Source organism: Anabrus simplex, chromosome 5, assembly GCF_040414725.1.
Source record: "Anabrus simplex isolate iqAnaSimp1 chromosome 5, ASM4041472v1, whole genome shotgun sequence".
Taxonomy (NCBI): Eukaryota; Metazoa; Arthropoda; class Insecta; order Orthoptera; family Tettigoniidae; genus Anabrus; species Anabrus simplex.
Window position 1 is genome coordinate 24070960 of NC_090269.1, and position 14691 is coordinate 24085650.

General features: G+C 39.3%; 1 protein-coding gene across 1 annotated transcript in view; it reads right to left on the reverse strand.

Annotated features, from left to right (window-relative positions):
• Spg7 (Paraplegin) overlaps window positions 1-14691 on the reverse strand; it is a 44472-nt gene that overhangs the window by 15058 nt on the left and 14723 nt on the right. The window contains exons 7-9 of the mRNA XM_067147907.2: window positions 11817-12039; window positions 11372-11534; window positions 2265-2575 (exon numbers count right to left, since the gene is read on the reverse strand). Of these exons, the coding sequence (XP_067004008.2) occupies window positions 2265-2575; window positions 11372-11534; window positions 11817-12039 (697 nt within the window). The remainder of the gene's footprint in view (window positions 1-2264; window positions 2576-11371; window positions 11535-11816; window positions 12040-14691) is intronic.

The window sequence follows — 14691 nt, forward strand, 5'->3', positions numbered from 1 at the left end:
AAGTGAAAGCTTTGGCATCTGCAGATGATGTGGTGATTTTGGGAAAGGGAGAAAAGGAAGTACAAAGGAGACTGGACCTTAGGAATGAAAATCTGAAGGAGTTTGGAATGGTAATTAGTAAAAAGAAAAAGACAAGAAGACAGAGAATTCAAAATATTAAAATCAGAGAAGAGCTAAATATAGAACCGTTAGTACAGAAGATACAGAAAGCTAGACTGAGATGGTTCGGACATGAAAAAAGAATGGGAAAGGAACAGGTAGCAAGAAGGGAATTGGAAAGAGAAGTTAAGGAAAAGAGACTAGTTGGAAGACTGAGAAGGTAGATGGATCTAATCTGGAAGGACATTAGAGAAGCTGGATTGGATGTGGCAGAAGTAATGGAGCAGGAAAAGTGGAAGGACAGAAAGGAGTGGAGGAGGCTTGTTATCCACACTCGGGCAACTGGAGTGGGACATTGATGATGATGATGATGATGATGATGATGAGAAAGTGGATGCTAAACCACACATGAAACGTGTGTAAATCGCCCAGATGTTGGACTTTCCTGTGACAACTTTAAACATAATTGTAAGAGACAGCTGCGACGTATATAATTCATGTTTCTAAGAACGTTTCTCCTTGATGTTATACTGTCGGTCTTCTCAAATGTATTATTTCTTTATTTATTTAATTAATTATAACAGTAAACACTTGTTTCTTTGTTTTCATCATAATTATTTTTATGTTCAAACCTAACCTTAAATTCAGCAGCAAAATTGTTTTTAATTTTTTAGTACGTTTTTGGCATTACTTTTTTCGGTCCCCACAAAAAACGTCGTAACTAGTTTTGGCTGTAATATAAAACAAGAGCTAAAAGGTTTGCCCTTATTAAATACTTATTTATTGTAACCTAAAAAAGGTAACATATATTTGAAACTAGTTTTGGTGTTGCTAGAGACCATCGTCAGTCAAAATCATAAAGTTAAGGCAAGACATGAATTATAATAGATAAAATTTACGAAATAAAAGAGTGTTGTTGACATTCGGTGCAAGACAAGTAAAGAGTTGAATGATAAACACTCATCATGATGATGGTCTCTAGCAAGACCGAAACTAGTTTCAAATATATGTAACTCTTTTTTTTTATTTTTTTAAAGGTTACAATAAGTATTGAACTGGTGGAAACCTTCTAGCTATTGTTTTTTTTTTTTTTTGCTTTACGCCGCACCGACACAGAGAGATCTTATGGCGACGATGGGATAGGAGAGGCCTAGGAGTTGGAAGGAAGCGGCCGTGGCCTTAATTAAGGTACAGCATCAGCCTTTGCCTGGTGTGAAAATGGGAAACCACGGAAAACCATCTTCAGGGCTGCCAACAGTGGGATTCAAACCCACTATCTCCCGGATGCAAAGCTCTTGTTTTACATTATCCTAGGTCATACTCGCTATATGCAGCCATGTTCCTGCAATGTGTTTAAATTCAGTCAGCTGTCAGTTTTCAGAAAACTTATAAAAATATGAAATTGTAACATTCTGTGTAGGCCACTTGTTTCTAGGAAGCGTAGGGGATTCACTGGTGTCAAGAGGTTATATGTTTAGTCCACAGATGACAGAGGAAGATGGCTTGGAAGTCGAGTATGTTCCACTACGCAAAGTGCGAGTCCAGTAAGCTTTAGTACGTAACCCACAGGAAAGAGTTAACTGAAATTCATATACATTCTCTTCGTCATCTACATTTAAGATAGGAAAATATCTCTTTATTATTATTGTTGTTGGTTTTATATCTAATCCCCCTGTGGGTGGGGACAGTAGAATAACACCCACAGTATCCCCTGCCTGTCGTAAGAGGTGACTAAAAGGGTCCCTAGAGGCTCTCAACTTGGAAGTGTGGGTTGGCGACCATGGAGCTCTTAGCCGAGTCCTGACATTTCTTCCACTTACTTGTGCCGAGGATGGTCGCCTAGTTGTACTTCAATCTTAAAACAATAATCACCACCACCACCACCATTTTACATCCTACTAACTACTTTTACAGTTTTTGGAGATATTAAGGGGCCGGAATTTTGTCCCACAGGAGTTCCTTTATGTGCCAGTAAATACATCGACATGACACTGACATATCTGAGCACCTTCAAATACCACTGGAGTGAGCCAGGATTGAACCTGCCAACTTGAATTCAGAAGGCCAGCGCTCTATGATCTGAGTTACTCAGCCTGTTCTTTAAAATTATTATTTCTTTTGCTGTATAACTACCAATATGCTCATACTACAGTAAAATACTATACCTCTTCCTTTGAATGTAGCTTTCTATCTGTAGGTGTATATTGGGCAAAGCCAAGGGCAAGGTTTGTTCGTGGTACAATGGTGACCTTAAGAAGAGCATCTGTGTACTTCAACATCCAGCCAACCAAAGCATGGCCAGATTCATGATAGGCCACCACACGCTTCTCCTCTGGAGACATGACATGGCTCCGTTTCTCTGTTCCACCAACCAACCTCTCCACAGCATATTCAAGATCACTGCCGCGGACTGATTTCTGTTTATGGCGAGCGGCATGCAGAGCTGCTTCGTTGCACACATTTGCTATATCTGCGCCTGAGAGGTGGAGCAGACATACCATTACAATATTATACACAACATTATATAAAAACAATTTATCAGAAAAATGATCAAAATGTATAAATGATGGTCAAAATGCATACTAACAAAATTATTTCTTTATTAACAGATAGAAAAAAAAAAAGATTTCTCAATAAGTAAAGATGTTGAACTGATTACTAATAAGGGAACTTCTAACTTCCTCTGTGTGTAGGGGTGGTTGAATATGTTCCGGGGTACCGTATTCTGTGGAAAGCAGAGGTGAAAGAAGGTGCTGGTGGGAATGGGTGTATCTACGATAGTCAAAGATTAATTTAAAATTTTAAAATAAAGGTTATATTTCTTTTCAGATCTTAAATTTTAACAAAATTCTTCACTTGGTGAAAGAACAAGATTTCAGGTACAGAGCAATTTTGGTACAAAACAGAAAAACCAAGAATTGGTAGTTTACAACTTTGAGCTTCAAGCTCATAATTTACAAAGGTCCCAACATCGCTAATGTTGCATTTAGTTAGATAAACAAGGAGAGATCTCTCCCAAAACACAATTTTCAAGAGCACTTTTGCTCCAACGGTTACAATTTAAGGCCTTCAAAGGCACCACTCAATATTACACAAATATCTATTATATTACCAGAAAAGAGCTCACATGCTCTACAACTTCTACCAAGGAGACAGTGCTTCCGAACTCTTACGGCCTACTCAAGGCAACCATTAACTATTACAAGACAGAAAAGAGCGTCTCTGCTCAATAAAATTACACCTTCAGGCCTCTCTAGGCACAACCTACAATTTACAATACCATATTAATTACCTTTTAGTTTACACAGGGGTATCTAGTACCCATTCTACTGGGCCTTCGTGAAAAAGAACAGGATAAATTATTGGCCCAAACTCAAAAATATATGGAGGTGTACACTTGCGCTCCTAGAAAACTACGGTTAAAACCCTACTTGGGCATGTGGCCCGATGATGCAGAGGCTAATCCCAAACTACTGAGGTGACTAGAATGGAGAAGTAAATTTACAATTTACAAGAGACAAGCAGTTACAAAATCGTAGTCACCTCAAGATTAATTGAAGGAGGAATTCGAGAGAGGAGTGGGAAGGAAGCGGCCATGGCCTTAATTAAGGTACAGCCCCAGCATTTGCCTGGTGTGAAAGTGGGAAACCACGGAAAACTATCTTCAGGACAGCCGACAGTGGGGTTCGAACCCACTATCTCCCGAATACTTGATACTGGCCGCACTTAAGCGACTGCAGCTAACTCTTAAGTTCATGGCCCAGTACTGAACTATGACATCTGGCAAATAAGGGAGATGCTTTCAGCCTCTTCCCACCCAACTCTAGTTTTAGCGTTGATGGGATGTGAAAGGACTAGATCTAGGAAGGCCTTGATTAAGGAACAGCTCAAGCAGTCACCTGGAGTGAAAGAGAAAAAAAAGTCCTCTCAGGACGTCATGTAGTTGTATGAAGTCAAAACATAAAAGATCTCTGGTGACATTAGAACTCAGCAATAGGTTCCATAAGACCAAAAGATCTGTCAAAAGATCTCTTAGGCCCGTATTCATCAATGAGAGTAAAATCTTGGTTTAAAGCAAAGAAAACCGAGATAACAGTTACCTTTGTATTCACCAACAACATTATCTCAGATAACGAGTATTATCTTGGTTTAATATTTTACCAGAAAAACAGGAAATCTTTCAAGATGGCAGCTCATAAATGGCTTGAACATTTAACTGAAAGAGAAAATCACGACGACGAGGAATATGACCAAAGTTATGCAATAAAACGTCCTAGATGGATAAAAAGAACTATGAGAACTATGATAACACTTATTTTGAAACACATTTTAGGTTATCTAACTCTTCGACACTGTCAGTGTTATCCATGCACGAACATAACCTGAAATCCCCAACACACACTGGTAGGTAGGCCTAACATGAATTCTCAATTGTAGCTTATATCTTCTACTGTACCTACATGACTGAGTGATTTTTAATGACGAACTAAGGAATATTGCTCTTATTTTTTTGAGTGAAATAAACAATGTGTAGTCTATAATATGTTTTCTTATTCTGTATGATGTTAATGCTTTCCGCCACCAAATTCAATAACAATTCCTTCACTTGGAAGGTCGCATTAGGCTTCTTGCTTCATTTCTGGTTAATAGTGGACATAATTTACTATCAATTATTTGCAAACAATGAAAGTAATTGAAAACCTGTTTACAGTTTGATAGTGGCGGCAGTAAGTAGTCATTTGTTTTCCGTGCGTCAATATGAAAAATTTAAGGTTCAAATTCAGACTGAAATGAAAACTTAGTTTTGGGGAACCGAGATAATAAATTCTGCGGTGAATACAGAAACGAGCGTTATCCGAGGTAATGATATTATCCGAGTTTTGGAAATCTAAGATAACAGCAAAAGTAACTGATGTTGGTGAATACAGGCATTAATGAATATGGATGCCCTCCATGGAAGTGGAAAGTAAAAACAGCCCATTAGTGGCTGAGGAATAGGTTTGAAAAGAACTGGGATTGATTAGAAGAGAGTCAATCTACGAATACAAGTATGTGGGTGTTAAGATGTGGACTTTAGTTGACTGACATACGATAGTGAGAGATATTTTAAAATTTTAATAATAAGTGAGACACAGATACGTTACAAAGACCAATCACAAATCACTGTGTAAATCTGTCACCTTGGTATACAAACAATCCCTAGTTCTATGTGGCCACTCATTTACATTAAGAACTGTACCTTTGGTTAATCTCAGCACTGTCATTGCCAGACAATGTTTTAGACTGGCAATACAGGGGTACCTTTTCTAGTAGGCCTGAAGTACACATCACTATTTTTAGTCAAGAGGGTGAAATTAGAATCCAGATGACCAGTCAGAGAGGAAAATGAAGTAAACAAGGGTGAAAATTGTCACCTGATAAGAGTTCTGGTTCCTCTGCCATCTGTTAGAATAAAATGCGAGATTCACTTGTAGTGAGACCTGCAAATTGCGCTGGGTGATGAAAGAGACCACTTTCTCATAGGTACCAAATTTTCAAGTTCTCTGCAGTCTACTGACACTTGTTTCCCACAACACCCAACTGGTACAGCAGACTGAAGGCCTTCTAGCCAGGTTGTGTGATGCTGGCACCAGAATTACTTTCACGTGGCTCCCAACCCACGTTGGGATTGCGGGAAATTAACTTGCCCATCAAGCTGCAAAAAGAAGCGGTACTTTTACCACCTAGACCTGTGAATGTACCAGCTACTTGTTCTCAGCTATGTTGAATCATCTTGGTGTTCTGTGATTTGGAGTGGCTAGCAATCTAAACTTCCAACAAGCTGAAAGCAATTAAGGTAACAACTGCCGCACGGCAGTTCTCTTTCTGGTCTTTGTGGAGAGAGGCTGTAGTTTTTTATAGGAAGATCGATGCCCTCTTTCCTCCTAAATAGGTACCTTCTGGGTGGGGCCGGCAGAATAACACCTACTTAATCCCCTGATCGTCATAAAAGGCGACTAAAAGGGACCCCAGAGGCTCTAAACATTGGGAGCGTGGGTTGGCGACCATGGGGGTCCTTAGCTGAGTCTTGACATTGCTTCCACTTACTTGTGTCAGGCTCCTCACTTTCATCTATCCTATCTGACCTCCCTTGGTCAGTTCTTGTTCTTTTTCGACCCCAACGGTGTTAGTATTCTCATCATCGGCTAGTACAAGTTCGGGTGTCTTCTGCAGGCTGAGGTTCCGTCTTAGGCCAGAGAGATCGGTACATTCTATGAGGATGTGGGCCACAGTGAAGTTGGCACCACAAGAACATACTAGGGGTGGTCTTCCCATTTTAGGTGGTGATTATTGTTATAAGAGGAAGTACAACTGGGCAGTCATCCTCTATATAACACTAATCAGAGAGAAAAATATGGAAGTTATCCGACACTTCGAAAAATGAAGGTATCGGCCAAAGAAAGACAAGGACCACGAAGGATATTAAAAAGGAAAGACTCCCTAGGTTTTGAGTGCTCTAATGTGTTTTTCAAGACATTTTAACACATTGGAGATGCCGCTCGTCGAAATTATGGGCGTGCTATTTCATTGCTGCTGATGGAGCTCGGTGAATCTACAGGCACGTTTTCATTATAGCTAAAAAACAGTAGCTGCTGGTTCAGCGAGCTGTGACTTCACTAGGATACTGTTGAATACTTCTATAAGCATAAGATGTACTAGTTATGAGCATAAGTCGGAAGCTCTTCTTTCAACACACTTATAACACAACCACGTTCCTACATAACCTAGGGCTGCGTCATCGATAACTCTCAACTGTGAAATGAGCGGGAAAGTACGTACGGCACATGCGGACAGGAAGAGTGTGTGTTCGAGAAACAGGCTTGTTTGTGTACTGCTTGTGAATATTTAGCATGTCTAATTCAAGTGTACGAAATTTTGACAACGAATCCATAACGGATGTTCTTATGGAAGACACGAGTTCTCAAAATGAGGATGAGGATAACAATTACACACTAAACATGAAGATTCTGGCGCTTCAGGTAAGTAAATGTAGATAATGAGCTAATTTCAAATTGGTGTGAAGTGTAACGTAGTTTTATACCGCGTTCTGAAGCGGGTTCTGTAATACTATTTTATACCCCTTCCTAAAAATGTGGGTGTTTCCCGTGTACAGACGACAACCTGCAGCAACTCTATGCAACCCCGTCATCAAACAACGAACAGTAGGAAAGCAAATTCCTGGTTGTAAACAAGGATACCGGTGCCAATTGACCAATTAGGTTAGAAACTGTATTAATGTGTTTCAGTGGATGTGTCCACAATATTAGAGAGATTTCCAAATATTAACCGAATTGGCATCCATGGCTGCGTCAGATTTCTTTTTGTTTGTAAAACTCATTATCTTCATAAATTTACAGTATATTTTAAAATTGCTGCACTATTATGATAATCAAAACTCATTTTTGTGTAGAAGAAAGTGTGATCTTTCTAAATATTCCAAAAGTTGTTATAATCATGGCTTACCCTAGCACTGAAAAAATTTCAAAAACCATTAAAAATCCTGTGATTTTTGTAGGGTAGCACATTCAAGTATGGCCATCTCCAACGTGTTAACAGGAAGCACTAATGAAACATTTTAACATGATGCAATGCATCTAAAGATTTTAGAGCCTTATTTTAATTTCATTATGTATTTTATGTGTTGTACACATAGTTCATCCTAGATGCTTTTAATACCTTTTAATGTCATTTGTATTTGTACATTTGTTTTAGTCATTAGATGTGTTTGTACAGTTTTGTATTATGGCTGATGATGGCCAGCCAAGGCTGAAACTAGTTCCAAGATTAAAAATGTAATGTAAACATTGCATAATATAGTATTGAAAAGATGTACCATTACAACATAAGTTTAGTTATTACTGTGATCACAATTTAATACGGATCGAAACCATGAAGTTTATATCCTATGACGATGAGAATACTGCTGAAGACCTACATTAACAAAAGAAATTTACTCACTTCAAACATTTATATAGAAATTAGAAAGATGTTTTGTGAAGACTTTTGTCACGACAGTGAAATATGGGCAATAACTGGCTCAGAAAGAAAGAGAAACTTTTGAAATGTGGTGTCATTACAGAAGAATGCTGTTGGTGAGATGAGTAGATTGAATCACAAATGAAAAAATACTGACTCGAACTTGTAAGAGGCGAATGATTTGGCAAAATTTGACCAGAAGAAGAGACAGAATGATAAGACACATCTTAAAACGACCGGACTTCTTCAGCTAGTTTTTGAGGGAGGTGTAGGCGGTAAGAATGGTCGGATAAACCAAGGCAACAACATATTTTTCATTTACTTTCGCTTTAATAAGCAATTATAGGTACAAACAATGTGAGTGAAGATGTGATAAAAAAATTGTGAGAGTGGCCCTGGGCTAGAGGTGACAAGCTTATGCAAAATGCACCCCACCTCACCTTCTCTCTCTTCTTCCCTCCCATGCTACTTTGCTCACTCTCACTCTTTCGGATAAGTACCACTAATGTTACCTGCCCATCTTACCAGACAATACATGTGGTGTTCAGCTAGTCAATAAAATCTGGTCAGTGATAGATATTATGTGAGAAAATGAGATTGTTCCAAATTATCATGAAAGAACATCTATGATTCTTTTTTCCGTTCTTTTTCTTTGAACTTGCTTTACATCGCATCAACACAGATAGGCCTCGGGGAGAGGAAAGGGCTAGGAGTGGGAAGGAAGTGGTCATGGCCTCTCTATTCAACCCCTGTAGGCAAGGGTGTACAATATACCCACAGTATTCCCGCCAGATTGTAAAAGGTGATTAAAAGGGTAATCCCCTGGGCTTTAAACAGGTTTGGAGACTACAGGGAGCCAAGCTGGGTTTGGCATTGCTTCCATTTTTGTTATCCAACTTCCCTTGATTAACTCTTGTTCTCTTCCAACCTTGATGGTAGTAGTTTTTTTTATATATATATTTCTTTTTTTACAAATGGCTTTATGTCACACTGACACAGATAGGTCTTATGGCAATGACGGGATAGGAAAGGCCTAGGAGTGGGACGGAAGCGGCTGTGGCCTTAATTAAGGTACAGCCCCAGCATTTGCCTGGTATGAAAATGGGAAACCACAGAAAACCATCTTCAGGGCTGCCGACAGTGGAGTTTGAATCCACTATCTCCTCGGATGCAAGCTCACAGCTGCGTACCCCTAACCGCACAGGCGATTTGCCCGGTCGATGGTAGTAGTTTGCAAGGCGCAAGGCCTAGGGAGTCCTTCATTTATGTAACCTACATGGACCTTTCTTCCCTTTACCCCTTTGATTGATGTTAAGAGGGGATGGTTGTCTAGTTCTGCTTCCCTTAAAACCACCACCATCACCACCGCTGCTGCCGCCACCCCCACCACCCTGGAAAGGATTTCTCTAAAAATTTGGAATTCATGTCGGCAACTAAGGCAACTATTCGTTTTTAGGAAGAGGAATTAGTGACTGGAATAATTACCAAGGGAGACCAATACATTTCAAACTGCTTTGAAATCAAAGAATAGACTAGGTAAAATACTGATAGGGAATCTGCCACCAGGGTGACAGCCCTAAATGCAGATCAGTGGTGACTGATTGACTGAGTTTGGTGCAGAAAAGTAGTGAACTTATTTCCAAACTATAATTCAGTATTCTAATTGAAATACTTGGAACACACAACTATTAACTACACCATCATGTCTTTCTTTCTTAATCAGTTTACCATCCAGGCTTAGTTTGTCCTTCCGACTCGGCGAGGGATCCCACCTCTACCGCCTCAAGGGCAGTGTCTTGGGTGTGAGACTTTGGGTCATGAGGATACAACAGGGAAGGAGGACCAATACCTTGCCCAGGTGACCTCACCTGCTATGCTGAACAGAGGCCTTGTGGGGGGGATGGGGAATGGGAAGATTGGAAGGATAGACAAGGAAGAGGGAAGGAAGCGGCTGTGGCCTTAACCAGCATTTGTCTGGAGGAGAAGTGAGAAACCACGGAAAACCCCTTTGAGGATGGCTGAGGTGGGAATTGAACCCTACTTGTAGTCAGTTGACCTCCCGAGACTGAGTGGGTCCTCTTCCAGCCCTTGTACCACTTTCAAATTTCATGGCAGAGCCGGAAATCGAACCTGGGCCTCCGGGGGTGGCAGCTAATCACACTAACCATTACACCACACAGGCGGACACACTATCATATACCAGAGGATATTAGCAACCAGACATTTTCTTCTGTTTCAGAAAACAAACTGGGTAATACACAATCTTGTTCACTCAAATGCTTCACAATTTAATCTACATAATAACAGAGTTTACTAAAAACAGCTCTGGCAAATCTGTCCATTCATTCTACTGGACCGATTTGCTTCATTTCTGTTTTGTTCTATCCGGAATTACCTGCCAGAAAATCATGAGACATTGGTAGATCTCCAACTTCAGACAGCTTTGAGTAATCATAAAATGAAATCATTAAATGATCACTCCAATGATTACAGGCGACGGCTTACCCTATCCTGCAATAGCAAATTGCTAAGCAACTAATACTTTCATTAATATCTCTCTATATATAAAATATCATGTCCTGACTGACTGATTGATTCATTCATCATCGCCGAGCCAAAACTACTGGACATAAAGAAATGAAATTGTGGGGCAATTATATTACAATGTAGGTGCTCATTAAGGGAGGATTTTTGGATATTCTGTCACTAAGGGAGTGAAATAGGGGGTTAATTTTTAAAATGAGTGTATCTAAATCTCAAAAACTGAACAGTTTAAAGATGTGAAAACTGGTATTTGGAATCTCTGTTAAAAATAAGGAAGCACATATTTTTTTGTTTTTGAAAAATCCTCTTGGGGGGGGGGGGGGTTGGGGGGAGGAGAGGAGGTTAAAAATGGGTTGAATAACTTTTATGAGGATACATATATCTCAAAAACTGAATAGTTTAAAGATGTGACAATTTGTATTTGGAATCTCCTTTGAAAATAAAGAAACATGTATTTTTTTTCGACCTGAGAGAAGACTGTTTCTCACATGTGCAGTTCTATGTCGCATGGTCATCTTAGCCCCAAAAGGCAATACAAAAGCTTTCTGGGGTAAATAAAACTTAATTTTTTAGTGAGTTTTTATACTTAAGGGATTTTCAGATAATGTCTTAGTACAGTACCCAGGAATGATTACTTTTATCACAATACAAAATCCATGCAAGCGAAGCCGCGGGTAACTGCTAGTTTAATTGTTAAATTTATTTTACTTACCACTAAACCCTGGAGTCAAATGTGCTAATCGTCTAGAATAGTAACTAGGTTCTTTCTCCAAAACAATACTTTTCAGGTGGTACTCAAATATCTCTTTTCTTTCTTGTAGAGTTGGTAGGTCAATGAGGATGTGTCTATCAAACCTGCCAGGTCGTAACAGAGCCTAAAATTATAAATAATAAGCAATGGAGCAGGACCATCATGTCTCATATAAAATATTCATTTTCAAAACAAGTTAGTACTTCATCATACAAGATGAACATTCAAAGTATGAGGTAATACATATGAATATGTTCAGCTGAATTTATGAAATATGACAAACACTATGACCATAAATCAGTCAATTAATTACAAGTGAAAGAATCTTGATGGCTTGAGGCAATGATTATTGTTCTAAAGAGAAATATTTATAAACAAAGGAGAAATAAATGTTAACTACACTCACTTTGTCCAGTACATCTGCCCTGTTAGTTGATGCTAACATGATAACCCCCTCCTTGGAGGCCATACCATCCATTTCAACCAGCAGCTGGTTTAATGTTTGTTCTCCCTCTCCTGAGGCACCGTCAAACTGACCAACACCGTCACTACGCTTGCGTCCAATTGCATCAATCTCGTCAATGTACACAATACAAGGGGAACGTTTGCGTGCTTCTTTAAACAGATCTCTGGAAAAAACAAATATAACTTTCAAGCAAGAGTGAAGGCAATGTTCTATATCAGGATCGTGATAGTGTGCTGATATTTAAAGTACACTATACAGGGTCTCTCATATAAACTAAGACCACCGAAGCGGTGTTTTTATTCTCCGATGCGTAAGCTACATTATGGGAGGGGCAGGCATAGTTCTTGATCTTGTAAACAGCCTGTACGTGTTCAACCTGGCAAGCATCAGTCGCTAGCCTGAATCTTAGCTGTTAACATGGTGAAACAGTTATCACTGCAACACCGTATTTTTGTATATAAAAGTTCTGGTTTCATCTTAATGGTCGTGTGAACTGTAATAACTCTCACTATTGGCATGCAGAAAATCCTAACGGTGTTCATGAAGTCCCTCACAATGATAGGAAGACTGGTGTTTGGTGTGCTGTTAGTGCAAGATGAATAATTGGGCCTATTTTTTTCAAGATGCCAGTAAATGCAGAGAGGTACCAAGATGACATTATGACACCGTTCTTCCATCAACTAACAGAAGAAGAAAGATCGCGTGGGTGGTTTCTACAAGATTCAGCCCCTGCTCATACAGCAGAAGATTCCATTCTTACAATCTCGGAAGTGTTTGCAGACAAAGTGATCAGTGCTGGTCTATTTCTCCCTCGTTCTCCAGATCTAACAGTCTGTGATATTTTCTTGTGGGGTAAACTGAAAGAAAAAGTTTATCGAAGAAATTCTCACACATTGGAGGAACTGAAAGAAAACATTATGAATGAAATCAGAAACAGCACAATGGCAGAACTCACTTGTGTCAGCCAGAATGTGGTTACCAGATACAATGCCTGTATGACCCAGGAAGTACAACACTTCAAACAATTTTTATAAGGTAAGATTTCATATAAGATTATGTACAAACTTAAAACAGGGAGGCCATGCATGATATAAGTTCGGTTGAGGCAGCTGCCGTAGCGCATAGTACAAACACTGTGCGTTTGGTCTTAGTTTATATGAGACACCCTGTATTCATTGCGCACACTTCAGATGACGAATGTCCAGTTATCAACTTATAAGGTACATAATTTCCAAAATTCCAAAATTAAGTTCTGAAACAGATGCATTACGAAACTTCCATGTACAACCCAATTTCTATAGTTATTGACAGGTCAGTTAATGGGCCTTATGACTGAAGAAATAAGTTCTTTTTAACTATTAGTTTTACATCACACTGACAACAGACAGGTCTTATGGTCATGATAGGATAGGTCAGGGCTAGGATTATCAAGGATACGACCATGGCCTTAATTCAGGTACAGTCCCAGCATTTGCCTGGTATGAAATGAGAAACCACATAAAACATCTTCAGGGCTGTTGACACTATCTCTCTAATGCAGGCTTATAGTTACATGGCCCAAACTGCGTAGCCAACTTACTCGTTTGAAGAAAGACGATGAGTTCCAACTCCACAAAAACTAACAATAATGGGCAAAATGATGATCAAAAATCAAAAATCAAAATCTCTTTATTTGCAAATGAGGTGTTTACCTCGGTGGCAAATGGTACACTAAAATACATTATTGTCAAGCACTAAATATTAAATTAACAAGAGAATAAAATTTTCCTATAATACAATATTATATAATTTACGCTAATGATTTTTTCTATTAAACACACAGCTCATCCTTAATAAATTTACATTGTTTACAAAATTCTACTTATAATATCTCCTGTACTACATGATGATGATGATGATGATGATAATGCTTGTTGTTTAAAGGGGCCTAACATCTATGACATCGGCCCCTAATGGCACGAAATGAGATGAAATGTAAGGACAACTAAAAATCCATAATCATCCACTGACCAGAATTCAAAAAGTGAGGATGAAGAATGAATGGATGGATGAAGTTAAAACAATCAGTGGATCCGACTTGCAATGCCCCACATTCCCAGTAACTAGCTTTAAACAATAGTATTACTGACCAAGGGACTGCTTCTAAAGCACAATACTGAACTGATGATGCTTGTAGTCTAAACGGGTCCAAAATCCAGGTTATCGGCCCCTCATAATGGTACTTATTGCTAGGAAAGTAGAACCATGGTATTTGTCATGTTGTGGTACTAATCAAAAGTAGCGCAGACTCGCGGTATTCCACACATTATGGTACTACTCAAGGTAATGTAATGCGCACATGTAACACAGATCTAAGGTGTTTTGCACACTGCGTAGCTATTTACAGGAAACGCAAACCTATACAGGCAATGCAAACCTATGGTGTTCTTCACATAAGTGGACTAACCATAGGGACTCGCACTATCCCGCAGTGTTCCTCACATAGTGGGTAGTAATCATAGGCAAGGCAGAACCATGGTGTTGCTCACCCATAGTATCGCTCATATAGTGGTACGAATCACAGGTACTGTAAAATGCATCCTGAGCACACACTGTCGCTACTAATTACACACCTATTGTGTACCTAACATAATGGTACTACGCACAAGTAAAAGCGACCCATGGTGTTCCCTGCGTGGTGTACTAATTACAAGTAGTATCATGGTTCTAATTTGATCATCCCTTGGTCGCCTCTTTTAGTCGCCTCGTATGACAGGCAGGGGATACCGTGGGTGTATCCTTCGTCTGCGTTCCCCCATCCACAGGGGGTTGTGTG